Genomic DNA, 27,780 nt, shown 5'->3' on the forward strand with positions numbered 1-27,780 from the left:
TGGATAAAAGCATCTGCTAAATCAGCGGTTCTCAACCTTGGGGTCAGGACCCCGATTGGGGTCGCGAGATGATTTCTGGGGGTCGCCAAATCATTTTGGAAGTTAGCTCTGTCTCCACTGTGTTAAAGTGTTCATGTGTTCATGTGTTAATGTGTTTTAGTCTTTTTGGTCACTTACTGTCTTTTTTTGGTCATTTTGTGTTTTTGTTTTTAGTAATTTTGTGTCTTTTTTGGTCATTTTGTGTCTTTTTTTTGGTCATTTTGTGTCTTTTTTTGATCATTTTGTCTTTTTTTTGTCATTTTGTTTCTTTTTTTGATCATTTTGTCTTTTTTTTTTTATCATTTTGTGTCTTTTTTTGGTCATTTTCTGTCTTTTTCAGTCATTTTGTGTCTTTTTATGGTAATTTTTTTCTTTTTGGGGTCAATTTGTGTCTTTTTGTTCATTTTGTTTCCTTTTTTTGGTCATTTTGTTTCTTTTGTGGGTGATCTGAACTGTGTGTGTGAGATTCTGTTCAGTGAGCGGACAACATGCATGTTAAATTGGGGGTCGCGACTCGAAAAGGTTGAGAACTACTGTGCTAAATGACATTGTAGAATTGTAGAATTGTGTTATGCTCTCTCCAAAGCTACCAGACTCCTTTAACAAAATCAGTAATTTTACCCTGCAGCACATGAAAGTTTCTGGTACAGAGCCATTTACTAGGAAGCGGGTTAGAGAGGTAACTTAAGCTCTAATTCTGGGTTTTCACTCTCACAAAGGTGGTTCTTTTTTAATCTGGCTCAGTGGCGGACTCAGACTGTTAGAAGGGCAGGGGCGAAAAAATAAAACGGCACATTCTGCACAACATGGAGCCCCACCAACACGCAAAAAGATATGATGCTTCATGCATGATGAAATATTAGCAGTAAGTTAAAAGGCAATCCAGATCAAAGTCATTAAAGATATGGTACTGACAATTAAAAGTATCGAACCAAACCATCTAGGGGGGTCCGGGGGCATGCTGCCCCGGGAGAAAATTTGTACATTTTTAAGTAAAATGCATCTATTTTGTGCACTCTGAGAGCAAACATCTCACATAACATTATTCACAGTCGGGTGATATCATATTATAGAATCTCTAGAGCCACTGATCTGGCTATATCACCATGGCAATTCATTCTCGCTGAGCTAACCTGGTCGGGAGCAGGTTATGTTCTCGATAAGAGATCAGCGTCTTTGTCAAGGGAGTCTGGTGGCTTTATTGAGAACATAAAATGATAAAATAGCTTCAGTTCCCTATCTGAAAGGGATGTCCCATGGCAAATTTAAGGGTACAAATATTCTAAGTAAAGCATACATTTAAAGATATTTTTTTTATGTGGCTAAAATATTTTTTGCTGCTGCCCCCATCCACAGGAGTACATTACTGACACATAAACACACACAAAATTACTTAAAAAAATCCAAACTATCCCTTTAATATGACATGATAGTTTAAAGTGAAAACATACTTCATCCCAGGTGCTTGTGATGATGTTTTTCGTAGCCCACTGCATTGTTCGAACTGGTACCTGTCAGTGAAAGAGCTGTCATCATGTCATGCAGATTTATGCTAATTTCTTATTCCGTTATCGTGAAGGTTTTCCGGTTGTCTACATTACCTTACTTACCTAAGTAGTCCTTGTAGTCCTTGAAGTATTTGTGTCTCAGACCACGTCCATCTGTAAATAAAAATGACCCAAATGAAAAAAGGGGAAATAAAAGATCGTCTTCTGATCTCCATATCATACACATTTCACTTTTAACCCTTCATAGGGCACTCATCTAAGTACTTGCACTGCAAATTATTTGTTTCTTACCAAGATAAAAGAACTCAGATTTAAAAGTGTCAGATAATTTATAAGAGTTCATTTCTTAAGTGTTTAACATGCTTATTTCTAAATTTAACAATCTTAATTTAAGAAATCTTGTCAACTGAAATGATCTGTCCATGCAGCAAGATAATTTCCCTCAGATTTCGTGGTTTTATCTTGTTTTTAGACACACCTTTTTTCAGTGTGGACATTGAAAAAGTAAAGTGTTATTGGAGGATATGACAAGACTTTTACTTTTGTAACGAATGAAGGTCAATTGAGTTATTATTATTATTATTATTATTATTATTACACTGATTGTTCAGGTGCCATGGTGTCACTATCTGTGACAGCCTGATCTTTGTTGATTAGTTGGGAGAAATCCTTTTTTAATGTGCCCCTCCATATAAAGAGTTAATTCTTGCTTTTAAAGTAAAAACTTTATATTCTTTTGATTAAATCATTAGTTTAATAGGTATGCCAACAGCTTCAGCCACAGATCATAAATTGAGGCAATCTGCTGACTTGCCAGGTCACTCCAATTTGTATATTTTTAGATCTATTTCACAGGAGACATGTCTTGGCGCCTAACAGCGTGTGATCTGCCAAGAGATACCAGTCCAGACTCAAAGACAGCTGCTGGCACAGCCCAGCATCCTGTCCAGCCCCTTTAACTTTAGAGAAAGGTTGGATCACACATGAAGGAGATTAGTTGTATAAATAAAATTAAAATAGATGATGATGTGTCAAAGGCCTGGATTAAACCTGTTACTATTCAGAAGTCCCGCGGGCGGGCTGGTGGCATGATATGCCACATTTTTTCCCCCCGCAAGCTGTAGCGGGCTCAATTTTAGTTAGGAGTCTACTAAATATGTAGGAATTCATATGAAACTAAAAGGAATCTATAGAGCCCAAGCGTTTTAGGATACCATGTCGGGAAGTTGTTGAAAAAATGCTGCAAAGTTAAGCTATTTTGGCGATTTTCAAAGCAGTCATGTGACCTCTGATGTCATGCTATCTCAATGAAAATAGGCTCTCGGTGTTCCCACAAGTCTCCTCTTTGCATACATGCTGATATGCTGATAACATGCAACATGCAATGTTTAAGGCAAAAACAACATAGTTTTTCTCATGTAATACAAATTTGCCATTTCCGCATTTCCTGCTCAGTGTTCCTCGGACAAATACTGAATTTGGAAAAACTGCTTTCAATTTTTCTGCTGCATCGACCCGGAACATCTTACAACATTCACTCAAACTCAACACAATTATAACTATGGTCCAGTTCAAAACTATGATAATCAATAACCCTGCCTTTCACTGTAACTGTTTTTAATGTTTCTGTATGTGTTTTGTCTGTACTTTTGTGTTTTCTCTGTACTCTGTTTTGTGTTTTCTCTGTACTCTCGACATCATTGCAAATGAGGGGTTGCCCTCAATGATTACTCGAGAAAATAAATAAAGGATAAATGAAATTAAATGAAATCTCAAATCTCTTTGAACAATAACAGGTTAACCCTTTGATGCACGACATATTTACAATTTTTAGGACTTTTTTTTTAGGAATTTTTTAAAAAAATTTTATTTACAACTTATTTGTCATTTTTTACACATTTTTCTGTCCTCTATCTTTTGATATCAACTTATTTTATGATTGAATATTCCAAGTATGCTTTAAATATCTTGTTTTTGATAACAACAGATCATTATTTCCATTTTGCTTCTCATACTTAATGAAGAAAAAACGTTTTAAATTATTACATAGCTAACTTCTTGGCTAAGTAGCTTGCTAACCTAACTACTTAGCCAAGAAGTTAGCTAAGTAGTTAGCTTAGCAAGTTACTTAGCCAAGAAGTTAGCTAAGTAGTTAGCCTAGCAAGCTACTTAGCTAAAAGATAGATATGGGTCATTTTTGACCCATGTTGTGCATTAGAAGAGTAGTGACACAAAAAGGGATTTTGTTTAAAATAATAATAAAGGAAAACATAAAATTAGGATGTATGATGATCAAAAATAAACAAATTGAGGAAAACCTGGAATACTGAATGATGAAAATAATTTATTGCAAAGATATCGGGTCACTTTAGACCCATGTTGTGCATCAAAGGGTTAAGGCTATATCATGATCACATGGCCAGTCACCACAGTTAGCAGAAGTACTAAAGCCGTACCGGAGTTGCCACGTTGCTTGATGCACTGTCCTCTGTTAGGGATGCCAGCTGCAGGGTTTCCCTGGTTGATGATGTGGCACTCGTAGCCAGTAGGACAGTGAAGAGGCTCGTCTCCGTCCTCAGTCGTGCTGCAGGCCTCAGCTAGTGGGCAGAAACAAACTGTGCATCAGCATAAATCACAAACATGAAATACACCAGGGTCATTTTGTGGTTTTATGGTTAGTACATGTTTGTTTTCAGTGGTTCTAGACCAGTTTTACTGTGGGGCCAAGCAGGGGCCAGTGTTTAATCAGAGGGGCACATTGTTTTTTTTATCCTTTGTATTATTATTGTATATATTTGTTTGAGTAGTTACCTTGGATTGGTATGTAAGATGTTTTTTTTCTTTCTTTTTCTCTCTTATTTCTTTCTTTTCTCCTTATTGTTGTATAGATTTATGATGATTTTAAACTCTAAGCTATATTTATACAGGGTTTATTTTATTTTTTATTTTTCTCAGGGTAAATGTATATTGTAATTGTTTGTAATTTTATTCTATTTTGTAGATGGTGTAATTGTATATTGGATTTTTATAGTATTGTGATTTTGTATGTAGTTGTAAAAGCCCAACTAGGGACGGGAGTTGAAAATTAGCTGAAGCTATATCTCTGTATGCAGCACATCAGATGCATGTCCTGTATCTATGCTAACTGCATTGTCCCTATCAAATAAAATAAATTAAAGTAAATTAAATTAAATTAAATTAAATTAAAAAACGGCAGAGATGATATTTAGGCATTCAAAACCTTTATTTTAGCTCATTTATAAATCTAATTTAAGTATATTTGCAATATACAAATTCATTGATTGAAATAATGAGACTTACCAATAATTATTATTTTTGTACGACAATGACTTTTCTCATTTTTGTGCACAGTTACTTTATTTTTATTTTGAAAGTGCAGTCCAGTGAGAATGATCTTCTTTTATAAAAACAAGCTTTTATTGCACAAATAAACTATTATACAATGTTCACATTCTGGGTTCCTTTTGTGCACAATGAGATATTGTTTGAACAAAAAATAGGTTAGAATTGTTCCGTTGTTCATCGTTATAAATTGATCATTTAAATATTAATTTGACACAGGGGCCACAGCAGGGGCCAAGGGCTTCTTCACAGGGGCAGTGGCCCCTGGAGGCCCCTGTGTAGAACCGCCACTGTTTGTTTTTATTTGCTTTTCCTCCCTCAATCTGTCACATATACTGCTATGTTTCCCACTCAGAATGCCAGCATGCTAATCGTGTAAACTTCAGAAAACTGAGAATTAACACAATAGCACTTTTTCCAGTCAAGGGTTACACAAGAATCATGCCCAGCTTTGATGCATCTTGTGGATGGAGACTAATGACAGTGGATAAAAAGGTTTCTTTGTCGCTTGAAAATTGTATTTACTGCTCGTATAAAAACAACACCACAAATGATCAAAATGCACATCAGCAGCACGCACTCAACAGGAAGGTAGAGCTCAAACCAAAAGAAGAAATTTGTTTTGTTTTTTCCCGCTGGATTGAATTAGCATTTGAAGGATTTGTGAATAATACATATTGCAATTTTCAGTTATTTTACGATTCGTTTCGTTTCGTATCTGTTTATTTCGGTCAATACATGTCATCAAAACAAACCAGAAAAAAAACATTGATCAAAGTAAACAAGATGTAAACAGAGAGAGAAAATTGATTGAGAATTGAATAGACATTTGGACCGAAAAGGCTGAAGCATAGCTTATTACGCCTACATTGTTGCAACTCAAGTAAATTAAAAAATTAGAAATGTACAATCTGTTATTTATCAACAAAAGAAATCAGCAGTCACAAAAGAGAGAAAAGAAAGAAGCTAACTTGAATAAGTTAATGGTATTACAAGTTTTCAAGTCTTTCTCCAATTTGTTCCATAAATGAACAGCTGTTAGCGTGGTGCATCGTGATTTGGTGTTGGTTCTGGTTTTTAACTTTTTAAATATACACACCCCTCTGAAATTATAATGCCTTTGTCTTAGATTGAACATTTTCTGAATACAGTCAGGCAGCATGTTGTTGTTAATTCTGAACATAAACTGTGCTGTTTTGATATCCACCAGTTCATTGAATTTGAGTTCATTTAAATTAATAAATAATTGATTGGTTGGATGCTTATAATTTACGTTGTTTATAAGTCGCATTGCTTTTTTTTTGAAGTAGAAAAATTGTAACGATTCAAGTTACACATCTGGAGGTACAGGTGTTTTCTCTGAGCTCAGTCTGTGTACTCACCCTGCAGAACCTCCTCAGGGCCGTCTAACAGCCAGCCGTTGCCCCCCAACCACCGAGGCTTGGGCTGCACCAGCCAGTCCAACACTGAACACATACAGAACCACAGCCATCAAAATACTAACTAACAATACTTTACAGAGAGAAATAAAGAGAGAGAGACAGAATTAAAAAAACAGCACATTTCCTAGTGGTATATGGCCCATAACTACTGTGTAGCTGTGTTGGTGGAGCTGACCTGGTGGAGGCTGCACAGACTCCAGGCAGGCGTAGATGCATCCATTGTAGCAGCAGCGTTTATGACGCTCACACTCCGAGTCTGAGCGGCAGCCCGGCACCTCACAGGCTCTCTCTGGCAACATCTGGGGCGGCGGTGGACACCGGTCATTCTTCTGGTGCTGTGTGGACTGGGGGTGGTTGGGGTACTCGTAGTCCTGAGGGACAGGAGAAGAAACAATTCAATTCAATTCAATTCAAACAACTTTATTTATCCCAAATAGGGCAATTCAGTTTGCAGTCTCCACTCAGACAGCACACGCACGAGACAAAGCAAAAACAAAACAACAAACAAAAGAATCAAACAAAACAAAAGCAGGACAGCACATAAACCAAACAATTCCCTCTGTCAGTGGCAACAAATCAGTGTGAGGGTAGCAGCAATGTCCAGTCCCCAATGGACCACAGTGCAAACACTCTCGGGACAAAATGAGGGGAAGAGTAATAAATAAATAAATAAATACATTTCCACCTTATGGCTGGAATAAATAAATAAATGACTAATTACTGCTATCGGTAGCATTTAGCAGCTTGATAGCTGAGGGAATAAAAGAACTGGCGTATCTATTTGTTCTCCTTGGAGGGGCAAGATACCGCCGTCCGGAAGGCATTAAGCGAAACTCCTGGCTAAGAATATGGTCAGGATTGCCCAAGGAGAAGAAGGAGAAGAAGAAGAAGAAGAAGAAGAAGAAGAAGAAGAAGAAGAAGAAGAAGAAGAAGAAGAAGAAGATTACTTTATTAATCGCACAATGGGGAAATTCAACCTCTGCATTTAACCCTTTATCCTTTTTTACACACAAGTGAACACACCATGCAAGGAGCAGTGGGAAGCACATTACTGCACCCGGGTGACAAATGTCAAATAAATAAGTTCAAATTAAAATATTACATAAGATAAATCCAATTTGGTTGGGCTCCTTTTGCATGAATTACTGTATTAACATGGCATGCAGGAGATCAGCCTACAGCACCATGTTGCTTTCAGGTCATCTGCTTCTGGTGTCTCTCACCTTCCTCTTGACAATAGCCCATTGACTCCTATGGGGTTCAGGTTAATCAGCCAAATAGGTTTGCTAGTCCAGCCCAGTAACACCATGGTCACTGAACCAGCTTTTGGTACCTTTACCAGTGTGGGTGCAGGTGCCAAGTACTGCTGGAAAATGAAACCAGCTGAAGAGCTCTAAAATGTCCTGCTAGATGTCTGAGCTGACTGTGGACTTCAGAAAACACAGTCGACCAACACCAGCAGAGGACATGGCCCCAGATCACCACAATCCAACATGGTCTCACAGAAATCCGTGGAATAGCCACGGAATCACTCAAATTTCTGTGAAACTGACACGGATTTCGCTACAATGCAAGTTAATGACAGTCATATCCCGTGGCTATTCCAACATACAAAGTGATTATGTACATTCACTGAGTGAATATTTAGAAAATAAAACATATATTTCTTGCTAGAAATGTGATCAAAATCCATTTTTATGCAGAAACTAAATCAAAATGTTGATTTTTTTCACTAAAAATGAGAGAACTGTCCGCCATGTTTCTTATTCTGACCGCTGGGACCTTGAAAGTCACGTGACTTGGAACAAACCAATAGGAACAAATATCCATGGAATAGCACCGGGATATGACTGTCATTAACTTGCATTATAGCGAAATCCGTGTCAGTTTCATGGAAATTTGAGTGATTCCGTGGCTATTCCACGGATTTTGAGTTAAGCGAATCCGTGGCTATTTCACGGATTCCTGTGAGACAATCAATATTGATTTCACAATATTCTAATTTTCTGAGACACAGAGTTTTATGTTTTCATTATATCTAAGCCAGAATAATCAAAATTACAAGAAAAACAGGCTTGAAATATTTCGCTCTATAAGTAATGAATCTATATAATGTATGAGCTTCACTTTCTGAAATGACTGACAAAAAAAACATTTAACTTTTTCACGATATTCTAATTTTTTGAGATGTACCTGTATAAAGTGACAAAGAGATGCAAACAACTGCAAAGAGACACAAATAGACCACGAAGAAACTTACAACTACAAAGAGAAACTTGAACAAATGTAACAATCACAGACAAAAAAATAAAGACTAAAACAATTCCAAAGTGACTCAAAACATCTACAAAGAGACACGAAACAACTATGAGGCAAAAAATATGAAAAAAGCAGGCACCAAATATATTCAAATGACCAAGATAATTGACACAAGTGACATAAAATAACCCTAACCTCCCAGAGACGCAAAATGACCACAAAAAGACACAAAACCACAGAGAGATGTATGGGGACTAAAAAAGGAAACAAAACAGTAAACAAAAAAAGGCTAAACAACAATAAAGTATGAGTCTAACTGCTGTGTAGGAGAGGTGGTGAACCTCATTGGTAACTTCAGCGGATATCCAAAATAAAAATAAAAAATATTTTGAGAGAAAAGTTGCAAATTTACTAGATTAAAGTTGCACATCTACAAGAAAAAAAGTTGCAGATTTAAGAGATTTAAAGTAGCAAATCTGCATGGAAAAAAGTCACAGATTTATGAGAAAGAAGTGGGAAAAAAAGCAACTTTTGTCGCAGATTCACCACTTTAAATGTCGTAAATCTGCAACTTTTTTCACACAGATTCACCACTTTAACAACAATAACACACAAAAAAGAAAAAATAGTAACACATTTGAAAAATAAAACGTCAACAATAACTACCTACTGTCATTTTACACATCCGTTTTCATCCCTATATCGTGTGAAGACATGCTTTTCACATTTGATTTTGAAGTGTTTCACGTTTGAAGATTGTTTTATTTCTTCTTCACTTTAAATCTCTTAAATCTGCGACGTTTTTTCTTGTAGATTTGCCACTTTAATCTAGTAAATTTGCAACTTTTTTCTCAACCCCATTTTGATATCCACTGAAGTTACCAAATATAGTTCTTCGCCTGATAAAGGGTTAACTGGATGTTCATACTGTGTGGTTGTAGGACTGCACATGAATGTTACTTTCTTTTTTTTCCACCAGAGGGCAGCAATGGCTCTGCACAGCACAGCTACAGCAGCAAACACACTGAAGTTTTGGCCTCAGTGTGCATGCCTGCCTGCTAACGTCTTGACCTGGATTGGGAAGGTGATTCTCTGTGGGAACAAACACTTCTGAGAGGGAAAAAGTAGGCCACAGGACCCTGAGCCAGACTTAGACACACTACACACACTTCGCTTTAGCAATATTAGGTTTAGGCCTACGTGCACACATGCATGTGTACGCAAACAGCAATGCACACACTTTCCACTGTTGCTGAGAAGATCTGCTCTTGCACGCTTTGCAGGGGCTAACATAAAGAGATCTGTATCACAGCCATGGTCTCTGTGGTTTAATAGTTTTTTTTTTACCAAGCTGCTGCTTTTTATTGATTCCTGCTTATTGGGCTGGACTTAATTTGTGGGATCTTATGCTTTCACACTGTTGGCATCAAATATCACACGTTTTGTGCCACAGGATCAGCAGCTTCTCATTGTTATGGGTTTTGTACACATGGGAAATATTACCATAAAATCCCAAGAAGCACAGCTGCCCTTGACTAAACCCCAACTCTCATAGTTTCTCATACACTCTATTTGCTTTTGTTTAACCAGCGACAGTGTGATCAAGTTTCCAGTTCATTCCACTCCTTTCTGCTGTGAATAGCAATGAGAAACACTGCTTTTTTTCCTCCAACATCCAAAGCAACCAATGAAGAACATAACAATTTAAACAATTTAAGTATAGTTTTTATTATAGGCCATCAGTGGGATGCTAGGTGGTTATCTTTAAACTCTTTGAAGTTAGCTGGTTGGTTGTCTAATCCTTTGTTACACTGCTATTATGGCTGTGCCTCAAATCTTATTCCTGCAGAGCTGTTTATCACGAGAATAGATGCTGTTAAGCAAAAACAAGCAAAACCTGGATTTCAGTTTTTCTGAATGTATGTCTTTTCAGCTGTGTGGGTGAATTTCTCTTTCCAGTCTCAGTCATTCATTTCATTTGTGATGCTGCTCCAGAGAGAGAGAGAGTGGAAGATGGGTGTTTTTCTCTACACTAGATTAGTAATTAGATAATCAGCTTGTGGGTTGCACACGGTCATTAAAACTGCGCTGTTTATTTGGCAGGCTTACTGAACGCGCTTACAAACCAACCGGAAAAACGAAAGCAAATGTTTGGCGCTGATGGCGGTATCACACACAGTGTATGTGTGCTCACTTTAAACACACATTAATTTGTTCTGGCAGCTGAAAGCTCAGTGGGCGTACGGTTCTGTGGGGGTGGGACAGAGGGGGACTCACACCACGGAGGGATGAAGGGAACAATGTGTGGCTCCTATAGTCAGAGCTTGTAAAAAGTTATTTTGAGCTCCTGCATATTACTGTACACTGCAAAAAAAAGAAAAGTTGGGTGAACTCAAAATTTCAAAGCAACAAAATTCGATACAATTTTAAGTTGGACAATTAAACTAAATATTTTTTTTTAGTTTTGTTTTTGAGTTTGCTCAACTCTGAATTCAGATTTTTTTGTCAACTCAACTGTAAGTTGTACTAACTTATAATTTTACATTGTAATAACTTTTAATCCTTACTTCTGCTAACTTCTGCAATGTGCTGAATTGGCACGATTGTAACGCCGCCATGAAATGTCAGCTAATGTTGCGACCACAACTTTGAGTTAGCATTGATACGCTAATGGCTACTCTTGTAGCTGTAGCAGCGCCGCTAGCATCAGTTAGCCGCTAGCTTTCGCTAATGAATTTCACTGCTTTCCCGCATTTCACAACAAAGAAATAAGAGTTATCAGAACTATTGTCTCTTGTTTTGAACCCAAACTTAAAGATATAAGTAACAACAACTCACAAACTTGTTTTTGGGCAGACAACTGGCCTCCTTTGTTGTGCTAACTTACACAATTTCCAAGTTTTACCAACTTAAATCACTGTTTAAGGCCAAAAAATACAAGTTGGCTTTTTTGCAGTGTAGGCTCTTATTATTCAATGACCTTTTTGGTAGTTGTGGGCAGTGGATGTTTAGGGGGAGATAGCAGGTCAACAATAAATGCCACATAGAAGTGGTTACATCATCTGAATGCTGTGAACCTGAAGATTAATGTGTGTCAAGTTGTTCTGGTCAAAAATATCTAATACAAAATGACTTAATGAATTAATTATTTATTTATTTATTTTTTGAAACCTATTAGGGTGAATAAAGTGTCATAACATTAGGGTACGCTTTCTAAAGTCCAGTCCATGTTCAACGGTGTCCAAATAAGTTGTTGGAGCAATAATTCGGGTCGATACCATTTGCTACACACATTTGGTGCTCAATAATGCAATTTTATTCAATCGAGAATGGATAAAAATGGTCAGAAATAACATCAATATGCCAAGACCTTTGGAACAACATAGAAGAATCCAGGCTGAGATTTGGGTTCAAAAACTTTGGTCATTTTGGAGATTTCTGTGTTTTCAGCAATTGGATGACGAGCACTTCTGTTGCTAAGAAACCTCCTTATTGTCAATATACCTCGGAAAGCTGCACACTCCCGGCTAAGATTTTCACCTTGCATTGCACTTGTTCCATCGCAGGATCATTTATGTTTATTTTCATTACTCAAGCAAGATGTGCCAGTGTAAACACCAACAATGTTTATATTCCCCATTTATTTCTGTTATGGCTGAAATAACCCCTGTTGCTGCTCTGTACCCACTGTGAAAGTCCCATATACATTGGGAAACAAAATTCTGTCATGTCTGGCTTCATAAGATCATTTAGAAGCTTCTCCTGGAACTGCTTCTGGATGACTGCCACTACTACAGTGTTATTAATCCAAAATAAACATATTTTGCTGTGATTTAATTACAATAAGCAGATCACAGTGATGCCAAAATAATAACATCATGATGCCAATTTGTAAAAAGTCTGAATTTCTGCTTTGTCATGTTTGTTTTGTCCACAACTTTTCAGCCATCCACTTTTAAATGCTTGTTTTCTGAATTAATTGGATCGGGCTATGCTATGAGGGAGGATCATGCTTTTACTTTGCTCCTTCCAGTTGAAAAACTTGTGGAAAGATGAATGACACAGTTTTCATCTATTTGCATCAGAGAAGTAGCATCTATAGTTTGCTTTGATTAGATATATCCTATTTTAAGCTGCTCTAATCAACAAATTCATAGTAAGAATTGTTCAAATGACTATGTCTTATAAAGGTGCCACTTACAATAACAAATATTCAAAGAATTATCACCTGACGCTACAGTTCCCCTCAACTCTACGGAGCTTTTTAGCATCTTTCAGCATGATTGCTTTGGTTTCAGGAGCCTTGACAGTTTTGATTTATTCTTGCTGATCTCTTCTGTATCATTCCCAGATATAGCAGACAGCTCTTTTGGTAACAAAAAAACCCCTGATTAGCAGAAGTGACAATGTAAGAACCTAACTAGAACAGGCAGTGTGAAGCATTTAGCAGCTAAAGAGCCAAATATTTTCAATATATCAGTAGTTGGTGGAGACTAAAACAGAGCTAAAATTAAAGTGAATGTTGGACTAACAACGATCAGGTCGTCAGAAACTCTAAGTGAGACCTCATGTTATTCTGTGTCTCACTGATGAATCAATGTAGGAAATTCAAGACGATTTTTCAAAGTTAGAAGACTTTATCTCTTTGCAGAGTGAATAAACAAACAAGTCTGAAGCTTCACATGCTCAGACTGGATTTGCTATGAATTTCCTCTCTGTGCTTTGTGATGATATAATGTGGAAAATCTCTCTGCTGCCAAATAAAAGAATGACTGGAATATCAGAGAGAGAGAGAGAGAGAGAGAGAGAGAGAGAGAGAGAGGGGGGGAGAGAGAGAGTATCTATGGTACTGAACAGTGATTAGCCCAGCGATGGGATGACGAGCACTTCTGTTCTTCAAACTGCTGAGAAACCCCCTTATTGTCAATATACCAAGGAAAGCTGCACATCCTGAATGCTCCAGGTCTCTAGTTTGTGGTTGTAAAGTTTCTTGAGTTGTGATTATCCTAGAGGTCACTGCAGCTCATTTTATACACTGAGGTCCAGACTCAAGAAATGCCATCACTGCAATGAACTGGCTACTACTGATGACTAACATTATCCCTCATGAAGAAAACTGGGCTCATTGAATCCACAAGAGTCTCAGTTTTCCACTGTTTCCACTGTTGTTTTTGCCTTAAACTGCACTGCAAAAAAAGCCAACTTGTATTTTTTGGCCTAAAACAGTGATTTAAGTTGGTAAAACTTGGAAATATAAATGATTGACATTTAGGGCAATAATATAAGTTAGCACAACAAAGGAAGCCAGTTGTCTGCTCAAAAACAAGTTTGTGAGTTGTTGTTACTTATATCTTTAAGTTGGGGTTCACAACAAGGGACAATAGTTCTGATAACTCTTATTTCTTTGTTGTGAAATGCGGGAAAGCGGGGAAATTTGGTCATTAGCGAAAGCTAGCAGCTAACTGATGCTAGCGGCGATGCCTATTACAGCTACAAGAGTAGCCATTAGCGTATCAATGCTAACTCAAAATTGTGGTCACAACATTAGCTGACATTCATAGCGGCGTTACAATCGTGCCAATTCAGCACATCGGAGAAGTAAGGATTAAAAGTTATTACAATGTAAAATCATAAGTTCAAAATTCTGAATTCAGAGTTGTGCAAACTCAAAAACAAAACTTAAAATATTTAGTTTAATTGTCCAACTTAAAATTTGATCGAAGTTTGTTGCCTTGAAATTTTGAGTTCACCCAACTTTTCTTTTTTTGCAGTGTGCATGTTATCAGCATAAAGTGGAAAGTTCTTATAAAGCTGCTTTGTCTGGAAAATAGTCCTCCATCTGAGCGTTGCACTCTAACAACAATGTGAGATATTGTCGGACAATTTCAAAAATATATTCAACAGAACCGGAGATTAGTATTGTACCCACAATACAACTTGGCTGCCGACAATATCGGTTAATGTGGCCTCAAACTGTTGAGTCGGTGAGGTCTGGGGCTCTAACCCCACATGCCCAGATTTCTCTCATTTTCAAACTTCTTCAGCCCCTAGTGACATAATTTGAGGTAATTCATCCAACTTCAAAGAGCTTCCTCTGGAGCCTCAATGGGGTTTTTACAACTTTTTTTTTTTAGCAATGATTCCCAAGTCTTGTAAACAGACTTAACATGTGTAAAATTGGAGTTAATATTTCTATGCATTTTGCATTTTATTAATATAAATGTTTCATAGTCTTTATTGCAATTAAAAAATATATATTATTAAAATGTTTTTAGTACTAAAATGCAGATATTGTATTGACACTGATCTCAAAAACCTAAAAAAAAAAACGCCCAACCTTAATCACTTGAATGCAAATTTTACAGTTACCTCTGTTTGTACATGCTTCCTTTACACAACAGGTCTGATTCACAACGTCTCCCGGTACAATCAGATGTATGAATGAGGACTACAAAGTTTGCTGTGATTGGATAATGACATAATGACGACTGCCCTTACTCCCATTGTCTCATATCCGATCTGCTCCTGCAAACGTCTCCTACAAAAGGTCAAGTGTGCCCTTCCTGTTTATGTGACTGCGTTTGTAAAGTGTGTAAGGAGTGAGTATGCTTGTACACATGAATACTGTACACTGGGGAAGCCATTCATTCTTTAACCCTTCATCAGGCAAAGAACTATATTTGGTAACTTCAGGTAATATTTAGAGAAAAAAGTAGCAAATTTACTAGATTAAAGTGGCAAATTTACTAGAAAAAAAGGTGCAGATTTAAGAGATTTAAAGTGGCAAATCTGTGCGAAAAAAGTTGCAGATTTACGAGGAAAAAGTTGGAACAATGCACAATAATGCTGTTAACCCTTTATTGGGTGAAGAACTGTATTTGGTAACTTCAGCGGATATCCAAAATAAAGAATACAAATATTTCAAGAAAAAAGTTGCAAATTTACTTGATTAAAGTGGCAAATCTACAAGAAAAAAAGTTGCAGATTTAAGAGATTTAAAGTGGCAAATCTGTGTGGAAAAAAGTCACAGATTTATGAGAAAAAAAGCTTTTTTCTTGCAGATTCACCACTTTAAATCTCATAAATCTGCGCATTTTTTCTCGTAGATTTGCCACTTTAATCTTGTAAATTTATTTCTCAAAATATTACTCCCTCCCCCGGGTCCGTATGTTTTTTTTTTACACATTCTGGCTGTATGTAATATCCTCCAATATTCTCTAGGGTTGAAATTTGGAATTTGCAATTATTTCAATGAGTGCCCTATTAAGGGTTAAAGTGGTGAATCTGGGAGAAAAAAAGTTGCTTTTTTCCCACTTTTTTCTTGTAAATCTGCAACTTTTTTCGCGCAGATTTGCCACTTTAAATTTCTTAAATCTGCGACTTTTTTTTCTTGTAGATTTGCCACTTTAACCTAGTAAATTTGCAACTTTTTTCTCGAAATATTACCTGAAGTTACCAAATATAGTTCTTTGCCTGATAAAGGGTTAACATGTGTTTACTGTGTGTGTCTCTGAGCCTTGCCAACACTAAATAAACTACTTCTAACATACTTTTTCTGTGGCCTGCATGTCCCTCTGCTCTTACTGCTTCACTCCTAGGACTTCTTTTGTGCCGTCATGTTTTTGTATGCCAGCAGGGCCGCCATGCTCGACATCCTGAGCATTATCACACAATCCCGCGCACATCTCTCTGATGTTCCACCATGTTTATTTACACTCCTGTCTGCTCTCCTGTGGAGACACTGCCAGCGGGCCCGTGTGGGATGTTCATGTCTATCTGTGGGCATGTTTTCCCCCTTCTCTGTCTGTCTGACACACTCTCTCTATCTCTCTTCCTCTTGTGTTTTCGTCTTTCTCCTTGATCTCTTTGCTGTGGCATGAGGGTGGCTGTAATGATTGATCTCAAACTGCTCTTGTTCAGCCTGTCTTTTCTCTGTCTCTCTTTTTTTAGTGCTCTTGCAGTGTGGTTTATGGGGAGTTTGTGGGGTGAAGCCACTGGAGACCCTGTCTGGCTCCATTACTGTACTGAGATCAGGCAGTTCATGGTTCCACGCAGAGATCTCAGACAGATACTGAGATTTTCAGCTTCCTTTGTGCAAAAATACATGCACACTAACACACATTCAGTCTCAGACATACACAACTGCAGGGTCATGGTTATGCACACATATGCATGAACAAAAAAACATTGAGTGTCAAGTGTCACCTCAAATGTGCCAGATCTCCCATGTCTACTAAATGAAGTAGCCCACAGCACACATCTGGTTGTCAGGACTCATTTCCTGTCTCTATAGCAGCAGTCCGTTTGACAACAGACAGACAGATGTGTGGATAGATGGAGACACAGCACGCTAATGTGTGAGGCAAAAAGACAGCCTGTAAATCAGTCGGAGATGAGCGTTTCAATGAGCGATTGGGAGACATGCTGACAGACAAACAGGTAGATGCACAGCTGGAAAAAGAGCAGTCCTTGAACTGTGAACATACTGCAGAGCTGTGATGTCTGACCTTGAAGTCCAGACGAACAGATTGAACCCCTATGAGGCGTGGCTTACACGACAGGATGGAGGTAAACCAACTGTGAATGCAGCTAATTAGTGTTGGGAAAACAGTCTGTAACAGCGTCTGCTACCTGTCAGTCACAGCCTGACGTTCATGACAGAAGTCTCCCTCAAGTCATCTACTGTTTTTACTCCTCTGTCGTCCATTTGTAGTGCCGCTGCACACTGCAAAAAAGCCAACTTGTATTTTTTGGCCTAAAACAGTGATTTAAGTTGGTAAAACTTGGAAATATAAATTAATGACATTTAGGGCAATAATGTAAGTTAGCACAACAAAGGAAGCCAGTTGTCTGCTCAAAAATGAGTTGGTGAGTTGTTGTTACTTATATCTTTAAGTTGGGGTTCAAAACAAGGGACAATATCTGCTAACTCTTATTTCTTTGTTGTGAAATTCTGTCATTAGCGAAAGCTAGCGGCTAACTGATGCTAGCGGCTAACTGACGCTAGCGGCTAACTGACTCTAGCGGTGCTGCTTGTTACAGCTACAAGAGTAGCCATTAGCGTATCAATGCTAACTCAAAATTGTGGTCACAACATTAGCTGACATTTCATAGCAGCGTTACAGTCGTGCCAATTCAGCACATTGCAGAAGTTAGCAAAAGTAAGGATTAAAAGTTATTATAACTTATAATGTAAAATTATAAGTTAGTACAACTTACAGTTGAGTTGATAAAAATCTGAATTCATAGTTAAGCAAACGCAAAAACAAAACTTAAAATATTTAGTTTAATTGTCCAACTTAAAATTTTTTCGAAGTTTATTGCCTTGAAATTTTGAGTTCACCCAACTTTTCTTTTTTTTGCAGTATATATTTTATACATTTGGTAAGCAGAGTTATTGATACAAACATGTCTGCGGTCTCAGACTTGCTCTAAATTGTCTGTGTTGTTGGTGATGCTTTACAATCTGTTGCTAAATAAAAAGAATGTCTGGTCCATCAGAGGCTCCTTATGAATAAAGTGAAGTAGCAGTTAATGTGGAAATGCCTGATCTACTTCAGTGCTAGTCCAATAATGCGCTTCTGACCAGCAGGCTCACATCATCTGACTGGGATTAGACCTGCTTACAGCTGCACACACCAGTTCACAGAGCTTCTGGTAAACTGGATGACTGAGTGACTACAATAACCTCCATCTATTACAAAAAGCCACACACTCAAAACTTACACGAAAAAAATATTCTGCTTCTACATTAATGCCATTTTCACACCTCCAATATAAGGAAACTCTCAAGATAACTAAGTTGCTATATCAACTCAGTCTGTAAAGTCCTGCACAGGATGTTAAATAAAACTGAATGGGTCAACGCAGCTAATAAACTGACACCTTCCGGCTCCACATAAACTCAAAGTCCAGAACTGTCGAGACAGATTGCCCTTGGTCATTTTTTTTAAAAGTTCAAAACTTCAAAGCTGAAGTTGGTGTAAAAAAAGTCTGAAACTTACTTTGCTCCTGCACTCATATCAGTGATTTGATCTCATTCAAATGATATTTTGTCATTTTAAATGCTGGTGTGACCTTTAAGCAGCTAATGCTTTCTAGTCATGTTCTCTCAGGACATCTTTCAGTCTTAAAGGCCACAAACTATGACTGAACTGATTAATTATACATTTCTTGCACTTAGTAGTAAAAATGTAAACTTCCACAACATCAAACTGATTCTCAACTATTGAGACCAAATTGTCAATCACAATTTATGTCATGACCTGAACCTCTTGTTTTATTCTTGCATTAACCTTGATTCCAACAAATTTGTAACTGTCTAAACGTTAATTAAAACGTTAATTAAAACAGAATGTGATAATTTTGCTAATCCTTTGTGACATATATTCAAAAGAAAACTGTTCAAAGCAGTATAACTGCCTTTACTGCACTGTGACTTTTATCAGCTCGCTTTTAATTTTAAAAAATAATATTTGAATATTCTTTTGTATTTTTTTACACTTCTGAACTAAACATGGAGAGGTAGTGTTGAGTTTTTATGCTCCACATCTCTGGAACAAACTCCCAGAAAACTGCAGTTTAGAGATGCTGCTTTTTCCTAAAGAGGCTACACTGTAAAGAAAGATAACAATATCTACTCAATAAAATTGAGGCAACAGATTGCATGCAATTTTATTTATTAAATCTAACTATGTTACAAGTTGAGTTAATAACAACTTAACCGGAAATGCCTGTCAATTAAAAACGGACTAATTCTATTGTGTTGGATTCATTCAAAATTCTCTTGATTTAGAATTACATACACATAAAGATTATATTTAATGTGATCAAATTAAGTAGATTCTATCTCAAACATTTTATATTAAAGTTACTTAAACAACTGCCTCAAAATCAAGGACACATTTAGATTTTATACATTTTATCAAATATATTAAGTGAAATGAAATGACTACAGAATAATTTATTACAGTGTAGAGCACCCGGACAGATTAAGGGACTCCTCTCGTTTCCTAAACATTTTATCTGCTTGTTTTTAGTCTTTTATCTGCTTAATTTTACTTTAGAATGTCATTCTATATATGTCTCTTTGTAATGCTTTTAATGTTTTGTGTAAAGCACTTTGAATTGTCCTGTTGTTGAAAGGTGCTATACAAATAAACTTGCCTTGCCTATAAAAGACAATAAAGACAGTATATATTAGGGAGAATCTTATCTTTACAAAACATTAAGTCCTAAAAAAGTTACAAATTTCCATCAGTGAACAAGCAGTGTGTGGATCTGTTTTGTTTTAGGTCGCGGCCCCAGGCCCTAGAACATGAAGGACACATTTCTGAGCATCTGCAGGGCCCCTGTCCTAATACCAGGTGCTGCCAGAAGCCACAACACATTCAAAAAATGAAACTGTAAAGATCTACGGTGGTAGCCGCAGACACCTTTCATGCTGGCAGACATGTCCTGACAGGTGTGTGAGCCAGACTGTGTTATGACTGTATGAGACTTAATAATCTGCTCCGTATCTACCCATCAAACGTTTGATAGCAAGTTACACTCTCACGCCTGTTTCTTCTACCTCCAAACCCTTATTACATGCCATCCCCCTTCAAACACTAAGAGGAAATTGGAAAAGTGCTACTGGTGACCTTTGAACTTTGTTGGAGGGGAGGTTGAGATAAGTGAGGGCATGACTCTGATCTCCAGGACAATCTCACCCAGAGGTCAAAGAAACACCTTTCTAGTAAAAACTTTTCATATGTCACATAAAGGAAGTTAAGCACAGGTCTGCACTGTGAACAATGCTGTTAACCCTTTATTGGGCGAAGAACTGTATTTGGTAACTAAATAAAGTTGCAAAGTAAAAAGTTGCAAATTTACTTGATTAAAAAGGCAAATCTACAAGAAAAAAAGTTGCAGATTTAAGAGATTTAAAGTGGCAAATCTGTGCGAAAAAAAGTTGCAGATTTTAGAGATTTAAAGTGGCAAATCTACAAGAAAAAAGGTGCAGATTTAAGAGATTTAAAGTGGCAAATCTACAAGAAAAAAGTTGCAGTTTTAAGAGATTTAAAGTGGCAAATCTACAAGAAAAAAGTTGCAGATTTAAGAGATTTAAAGTGGCAAATCTACAAGAAAAAAAGTTGCAGATTTAAGAGATTTAAAGTGGCAAATATACAAGAAAAAAAGTTGCAGATTTAAGAGATTTAAAGTGGCAAATCTGTGTGGAAAAAAGTCACAGATTTACGAGAAAAAAAGCTTTTTTCTCGCAGATTCACCACTTTAAATCTCATAAATCTGCGCATTTTTTCTCGTAGATTTGCCACTTTAATCTCATAAATTTATTTCTCAAAATATTACCCCCCTCCCCTGGGTCCGTATGTTTGTTTTTTTTACACATTCTGGCAGTATGTAATATCCTCCAATATTGTCTAGGGTTGAAATTTGGAATTTGCAAGTATTTCAATGAGTGCCCTATTAAAGGTTAAACAAGAATGCTTTCAAAAATAGAAATGTTAATAGTTTAATTTTATCAATTTACAAAATGCAAAGTGAGCAAACAGAAGAAAAATCAATATTTGGTGTGACCACTTTTTGCCTTCAAACCAGCATCAATTCTTCTAGGCATTTTTTCACACCTGCCTAAAACAGGCAGTACTGTACATGCAAAGAAAAAAAATGAAAACACATTTTTTTATGAATTGGTGTGTAGTGTAGATTGCACAATGCATGTCAGGATTGGCTGCTTGCATTTTGATAATGAATTTCTAATCTACTAATCTACTGCAATGTCTTCACATATTTTCTTAAAAAATAAAAATAGTATTCATTTAGATCAGTAGTTCTCAACCTTTTTGAGTCGCGACCCCCAATTTAACATGCATGTTGTCCATGTGTTCAGATCACCCAAAAAATAAACAAAATGACCAAAAAAAGGAAACAAAATGACCAAAAAAGGCACAAATTGACCACAAAATGATCAAAAAAGACACAAAATGACCAAAAAAGACACAAAATGATCAAAAAAGACACAAATTGACCTAAAAAGACACAAATTGACCCAAAAAACAAACAAAATAACCCAAAAAACCCACAAAATGACTAAAAAAAGACACAAAATTACCAAAAAAGACACAAATTGACCACAGAATGTCAAAACAAACACAAAATTACTAAAAAAAAGACATTATGTGACCAAAAACACATTAACACATGAACACTGTAACACAGTGGAGACAGAGCTGACTTCCAAAATGATTTGGCGACCCCCAGAAACCATCTCGCGACCCCAATTGGGGTCCCGACCCCAAGGTTGAGAATAGCTGATTTAGATAAATAAATCTGGTGAAATGTTTCACATGAATGCTAAAACAGGTAGTGAGCATGCTGGTGGCCTTGAGATTGTTTTACTTCTTCACCAATTTTCCTTTCAAGACACACTGTTTCATTCCTACGTGAAACACTCAGTGACTATAATTTGTCTTTCTGCATGTCCCCGGTGTTATGAATGAGGCTGAGGGTGTGTGTGTGTGTGTGTATATGTGCATGTGGGGGAGGTGGTTAAAAAAAATGAAAGATTGAAAGATGCAGAGATGAAAAGGTTCAGAGAGAAAAGAGACAAACTCCATCTGCACAGCCGTCTCAGCATGTTCCAATTACAGCAGCTTTGAAGCAGAGTCCAGCAAGACGGTGCTGTTGGCCCATCCTGAGAGCAGGAGGGGACGAGAGAAAAAGATTTGAAAGAGGGAAAATGGGGGGTGGTTTGTTGAGAGAGGCACATGGGCAAGGGGAAGGAGAAAACAGGGATGAGAGAGGGCGAAAGGGTAACTGATTTATATGAGAGAGTAGTCAGGAGGCGGAGCTAAATAAAGGGGACACGCCGGACAAAAGCACCACATTTTTTCCACATGCTCTCTGTCACCATAAGTTTCAATGTTTGGTAGGAGCCACTTCATCAAAATTGCAGATCGGAGATGGCAGCCATATAAAATCTATGAGAACCAATATATCTTCCAAACCACTTCGAAGGTCAATCTTGGTGTCAAAATATACATTTACTGGGGCAAAGAATCATTTAAAGCTATTGAGAATATCACTAGATGATTATTAAAATAGGTCATATAAAGTGCATGTATTTTGAAAAATTGATAAAATGAACAAAATGTGCAAGTGGCTGTGGTGCAAGGTGCTCAGGCAAGAAGGTACACTGGAATTGCAAAGATCTTTGTAGTTGTAAATGTAATAAATAATAAAAGATCAAAGATCAAAAAATCCCCTTGTGATGTTCTCAATAGCTTTAAATGATTCTTTGACCCAGTAAATGTAGATTTTGACAATAAAATTGACCTTCGAAGTGGCTTGGAAGACATGTTGGTTCTCATAGACTTTATATGGGTGCCATCTCCAATTTGCAATCTTGATGAAGTGGCTCCTACCAAAAATTGAAACTAATGGTGATGGAGAGCATGTGGAAAAAATTTGGTGCTTTTGTCCGACGTGTCCCCTTTCTTCTTAAATCTGGTCCTAAGCTGCCTGACTAGAGGGGAAGAGAGATATAAAGGCAGCGAATGAGAAAGAAAAAAAAGGCCAATGAGGGCATAAAGCAGTTAGAAAGTGAGAACACTGAAGCACGAGAGGGGAAAAAGAAAGAGATGGCAGCACGCTACAGTGAGCCCTTGTTAGAGATGATCAATCAGCTACAATGAGCTGAGTTAACAAGCAGGGGCCTGGTCTGCAAGTTCAGTTCCTGCCCCAATAATCCACTACAAACACACACACAACACACACAGACAAAAGTTGCACATCCTGTGTGCCCTTCAATTACTCATATGGAAACTTGAAAATCAGCGACTTATTCCAACCTGTTGCACACTGCGCTTTCTGCTCCTCATCAAAACTGAAAAACTCTCCTGTCCATGTAGATTTTTCATGCTTCAAAATCAAAGCGGCTCTGCCCCTGAACTGTTTCTTTCCCAGTGGTGAAAGATCCTTTACTGGAAGCAAAATCACAATGTAGAGATACTCCATAAAATACACACAGCATTACCACACTGCAAAAAAAAGAAAAGTTGGGTGAACTCAAAATTTCAAGGCAACAAACTTTGATAAAATTTTAAGTTGGACAATTAAACTAAATATTTTAAGTTTTGTTTTTGAGTTTGCTCAACTCTGAATTTCTCTGGCACGATTGTAACGCTGCTATGAAATGTCAGCTAATGTTGTGACCACAATTTTGAGTTAGCATTGATACGCTAATGGCTACTCTTGTAGCTGTAACAAGCAGCGCCGCTAGCATCAGTTAGCCGCTAGCGTCAGTTAGCCGCTAGCATCAGTTAGCCGCTAGCATCAGTTAGCCGCTAGCTTTCGCTAATGACCGAATTTCACAACAAAGAAATAAGAGTTAGCAGAACTATTGTCCCTTGTTGTGAACCCCAACTTAAAGATATAAGTAACAACAACTCACAAACTTGTTTTTGAGCATACAACTAGCTTCCTTTGTTGTGCTAACTTACATTATTGCCCTAAATGTCAGTAATATTATATTATATAGTATATTATATAGTATATTTCCAAGTTTTACCAACTTAAATCACTGTTTTAGGCCAAAAAATACAAGTTGGCTTTTTTGCAGTGTAGTAATATCATAAGTACCGAGCAGAATATTCTGTCCAAAGTGGGATATTACAATTCGTAATGCATTAACATTTCTTTTAGTGTAGCTGGTTGAACTTGAGCTAGTTCTGACTACTTGATATAGTTTTGGGTGCTCTGGTCTATAACAATGCATCATAATCTTAATCTGTAAACAAACAATAATTACATTTTTCAAAGCCATGTAGTAGACTAAAAAAATATGTGTCTTTTGCAGTCAGTTAGCTTAGTTTAGCATAGCATAGCATTTTTTTTCAGGCTGTTCTCATTCATAGTTTGAAATTATACCTATGAAAAGTAATGTACTATAATTCGCAAAGTAATTGTAAACCAGGAGACCCATCGTATTACAACCCATATTGACATTGCCATCGGGGGGCGACCTCTAGTGGCCGTCATGATTATGGCGAGGGCAAAGGAGGAAGTGAGGCGACTGAGAAACACAAGACGTTGACCCCTTCTACTCAAACTCTGATTCCAAAGTTGGGATGCTTTGTAAAATGTAAATAAAAAACGAATGCATCAAATGCAGAATTCAAGAGTGTATATTTACAATTGTCTTTTATTTACATTTTTTTTGGAATCAGGGTTATATTTTACGTTACCTTGTTACTTTTGTAAGTAAACACTTTATACACGTTCTACACCACATATGTAACTGTAGTAGTCATATATGGACCAAAAGTCATATCCGATATATTTAGGCTGAATAACGATATACAATATACTATATCCCGATATTTTGAGTGAGAGCAAATGTTCACTCAAAGTCAAATATGTCACAAGTAGTTTTATTGAAACCATTTATTTCAGTGAACATGAATACTGTATAACAACAGGAGTACTTTTTTTTTTTTTTAAGTCAAAGCTCCATAAAGTGCACATTTAAATAAAATAAAAAATCTTAGATAAAAATAGCCTATGAAATAAAATAGGCCTATCTTTTACTGAAATAAATATATTTATAATGAACATTACAAAAGAACTAAATATGACAAACCCTAGTAAGGGCAGCATTTATATATTAAGAAAGGGGAAAAAATGGACTATATCGATATATGCAATATGATCTAATTCCATATCACATTTAAAAATATATCGATATATCGCCCTGACCGATATGGAAGTTGTTATTTTAATGCAAACCCTGATCTTAATCCTAAACTTAAGCAGGTCATTTTGGTTCCTAAGCATAACCACAGAGTACTGTTTGACAACAGCAACCAAATATGTTAAAAAAAACAACAAAAAAAAGCGACTGTTTCACAATGTCAAATAGAATCACCATATTTTATAAGATGAAAGAAGAGAAGAGAGAAAGAAAGATAAAGTGAGCTCGCTGTTTTTATCTCTTTATGCTAAGCTAGATAGTCATGAAAGTAGTACTTATCCTCTCATCCAAATATCAGCAACAAATAAACATATTTGCCAACTATTTCTTCAACTACAGTACTTGGTAAAAGGTAAATTGTTACTTGAAACCACTTTACTTTTTACTCCTGGATTTAAGCATTCATAGCAGGTCAACCTGATCATCTCTCACCTCAGCCACAAAACTGCTCCCACAGTGTGAAACCAGCTCTGCAACAGAGCTGCTATTGTAAATACTGTGAGCTTTCACCTACTTCCACTTTGGAAGATATTCCTAAAATCAGCCATAAGAAGAAAGCCAACACACTTCCACATGCACATATAGAAAAGTCAAAGGTGAGGTTAGCCGCCCACCTTATGGTTGAGTCCTCTTTTCCTGATTCTTCTGGCATCACTTCCTGTGGACAGGACCAACAGGGACAGCAGCAGCAGCACCACAGAGCCCGGCATGGTCCGTGTCCTGCACCCCAACTCCAAACTATTTCTGCGTCTCCTTCTCCCTTCTCCTCCCTTCCTGTCTCAGAGATATTCCTTCTTCCTCTCTTGATTCCAAAGTTTGTCCTTTACGCATTCGTGGTGCCTTTCCCAGCTGAAGCAATAACTCTCTGGTGCTCATGTGCAGCCAGAGATTACACAAGCCCTCTCTCTCTCTCTCTCCAACGGGACCTGCCTTTATATCCGCCTGAGGAAAAGTGCAGGGCAGAATGACAGAGGAGAGGGAAGGAAGGGGAAAGTACAGAGGGGATGAATGGAAGCAGTGTAGGGAAGAAATGAAAGAAGGAGAATAGTTAGGGGAGCAGGGGAAGGGAGAAACAGCAGCTGTCCTTGCATCAGTTGTCGAGAGCTGGAACTGTCTGCTGGCACAGCGTGCGCACATGTCTCTGGGAACGAGGAGGGGAGGGGGGGTGAAAGGAGGGAGGGACAGCATTAGATAGGGTGGTGTGTATGTGAGACCTCCCCCTTGCCCCCTTGTTGCATCTCGCTGCACATCTGGTGATCTTTATACGAGCTTGACAGAGTTGTGTCAATGTGCGGTCATGGCATATTTTATATTCTGTGGCTTTGCTTCACATGTTCTGCTTGCGTGCGGTATTGTAGGAGGGAAAAGAAACAGCTTCGCTAAGTGTGGGGTTTGGAAATACTTGCTGACTGCTTGCTAGCTTAAAAAATGTCAGCATGAAATGTAACTATTAACTGTCCAACATCCGTGTTTACATTCCTGATTTTTTTTCTTAGGGACAGGACATGCCTGATTTACACTACTGGTCAAAAGTTTAAGAACACTCCAACTTTTCCAGAATTTTATTGAAAATGATGCAGTTTAATGTCTCAGTGTACTCTGAAATTAATGCATATAACAAATAAACAATTTAAGTTAAAAAATAAATCATAGAATCAGTTTATTAAGGAAAATGTATTCTAAACTGTTGACTCATCGAAGTAGCACCTTAACAGATAGAACAGCTGAACACACTCAATGGAAATCAAATATTCTTCAGAAAGTTCTTCCCAACTCTGTTGCAGAAGTTCCCTTAAATGTGTAGCAACTTGTAGGTTGTAAGTCATCAAGAAAAGTTGGGACACCTGTAGGAATTGGTAGCAACTTAGCAACTTTCAAGGCTTGATCAACCTCCGATGCTGCAGAACTGCTTTAAGTTTTTAACCCATTTCTTGTTCCCTGAAAAACGCCTTTTTCTATAATTATGAAATGTACATTCTTTTCCAGTTTTGGTTAACCTTACCTTTTTTATTTACCTCTGGCAGTTCAACACTTAACTTTGGACCCTTTCTAGCTGTTCATTGGACTTGAACTGCTTGAATTTCAATAAAAAAATGGGAAAATTGTGGTGTTCTAAAACTTTTGTCCGGTAGTGTATATGACAGCATGGGAGGGAACCTTGAACCTTGAACACACCTGCATGTGTGTGAATGTGTCCATGTGCATTCATATGTCTGTTTATAATATGTTTGCAGAGGATGAAGTGAGATTTGAGCACCATTGACCCATAAAAAATGAAAGCATGTGGCGTGTTGCAGGGAAAGGGGCCCTCTCTGTTTTACTTTTTCACAACTTCCCAAGTTGCACCCTCTCAAACTAGGACATCTCCCTCCCTGTCTCACCCCCCCACCACCTTACCACTAGACCTTTCCCACCC

At 37.4% G+C, this 27,780-nt stretch overlaps 1 protein-coding gene across 1 annotated transcript in view; it reads right to left on the minus strand.

The window, feature by feature from the left end:
- Window positions 1-355: 355 nt before the first annotated feature.
- The window catches only part of wfdc1 (WAP four-disulfide core domain 1), a 42,716-nt gene continuing 15,291 nt past the window's right edge, over window positions 356-27,780 (minus strand). Inside the window, exons 2-7 of the mRNA XM_059334280.1 lie at window positions 25,979-26,505; window positions 6,528-6,723; window positions 6,293-6,376; window positions 4,004-4,144; window positions 1,650-1,700; window positions 356-1,550 (exon numbers count right to left, since the gene is read on the minus strand). Coding sequence (XP_059190263.1) covers window positions 1,492-1,550; window positions 1,650-1,700; window positions 4,004-4,144; window positions 6,293-6,376; window positions 6,528-6,723; window positions 25,979-26,074 — 627 coding nt within the window. The 5' untranslated portion in view covers window positions 26,075-26,505 and the 3' untranslated portion in view covers window positions 356-1,491. The remainder of the gene's footprint in view (window positions 1,551-1,649; window positions 1,701-4,003; window positions 4,145-6,292; window positions 6,377-6,527; window positions 6,724-25,978; window positions 26,506-27,780) is intronic.

The sequence above is a fragment of the Centropristis striata genome, chromosome 6 (genome assembly GCF_030273125.1).
Source record: "Centropristis striata isolate RG_2023a ecotype Rhode Island chromosome 6, C.striata_1.0, whole genome shotgun sequence".
NCBI lineage: Eukaryota > Metazoa > Chordata > Actinopteri > Perciformes > Serranidae > Centropristis > Centropristis striata.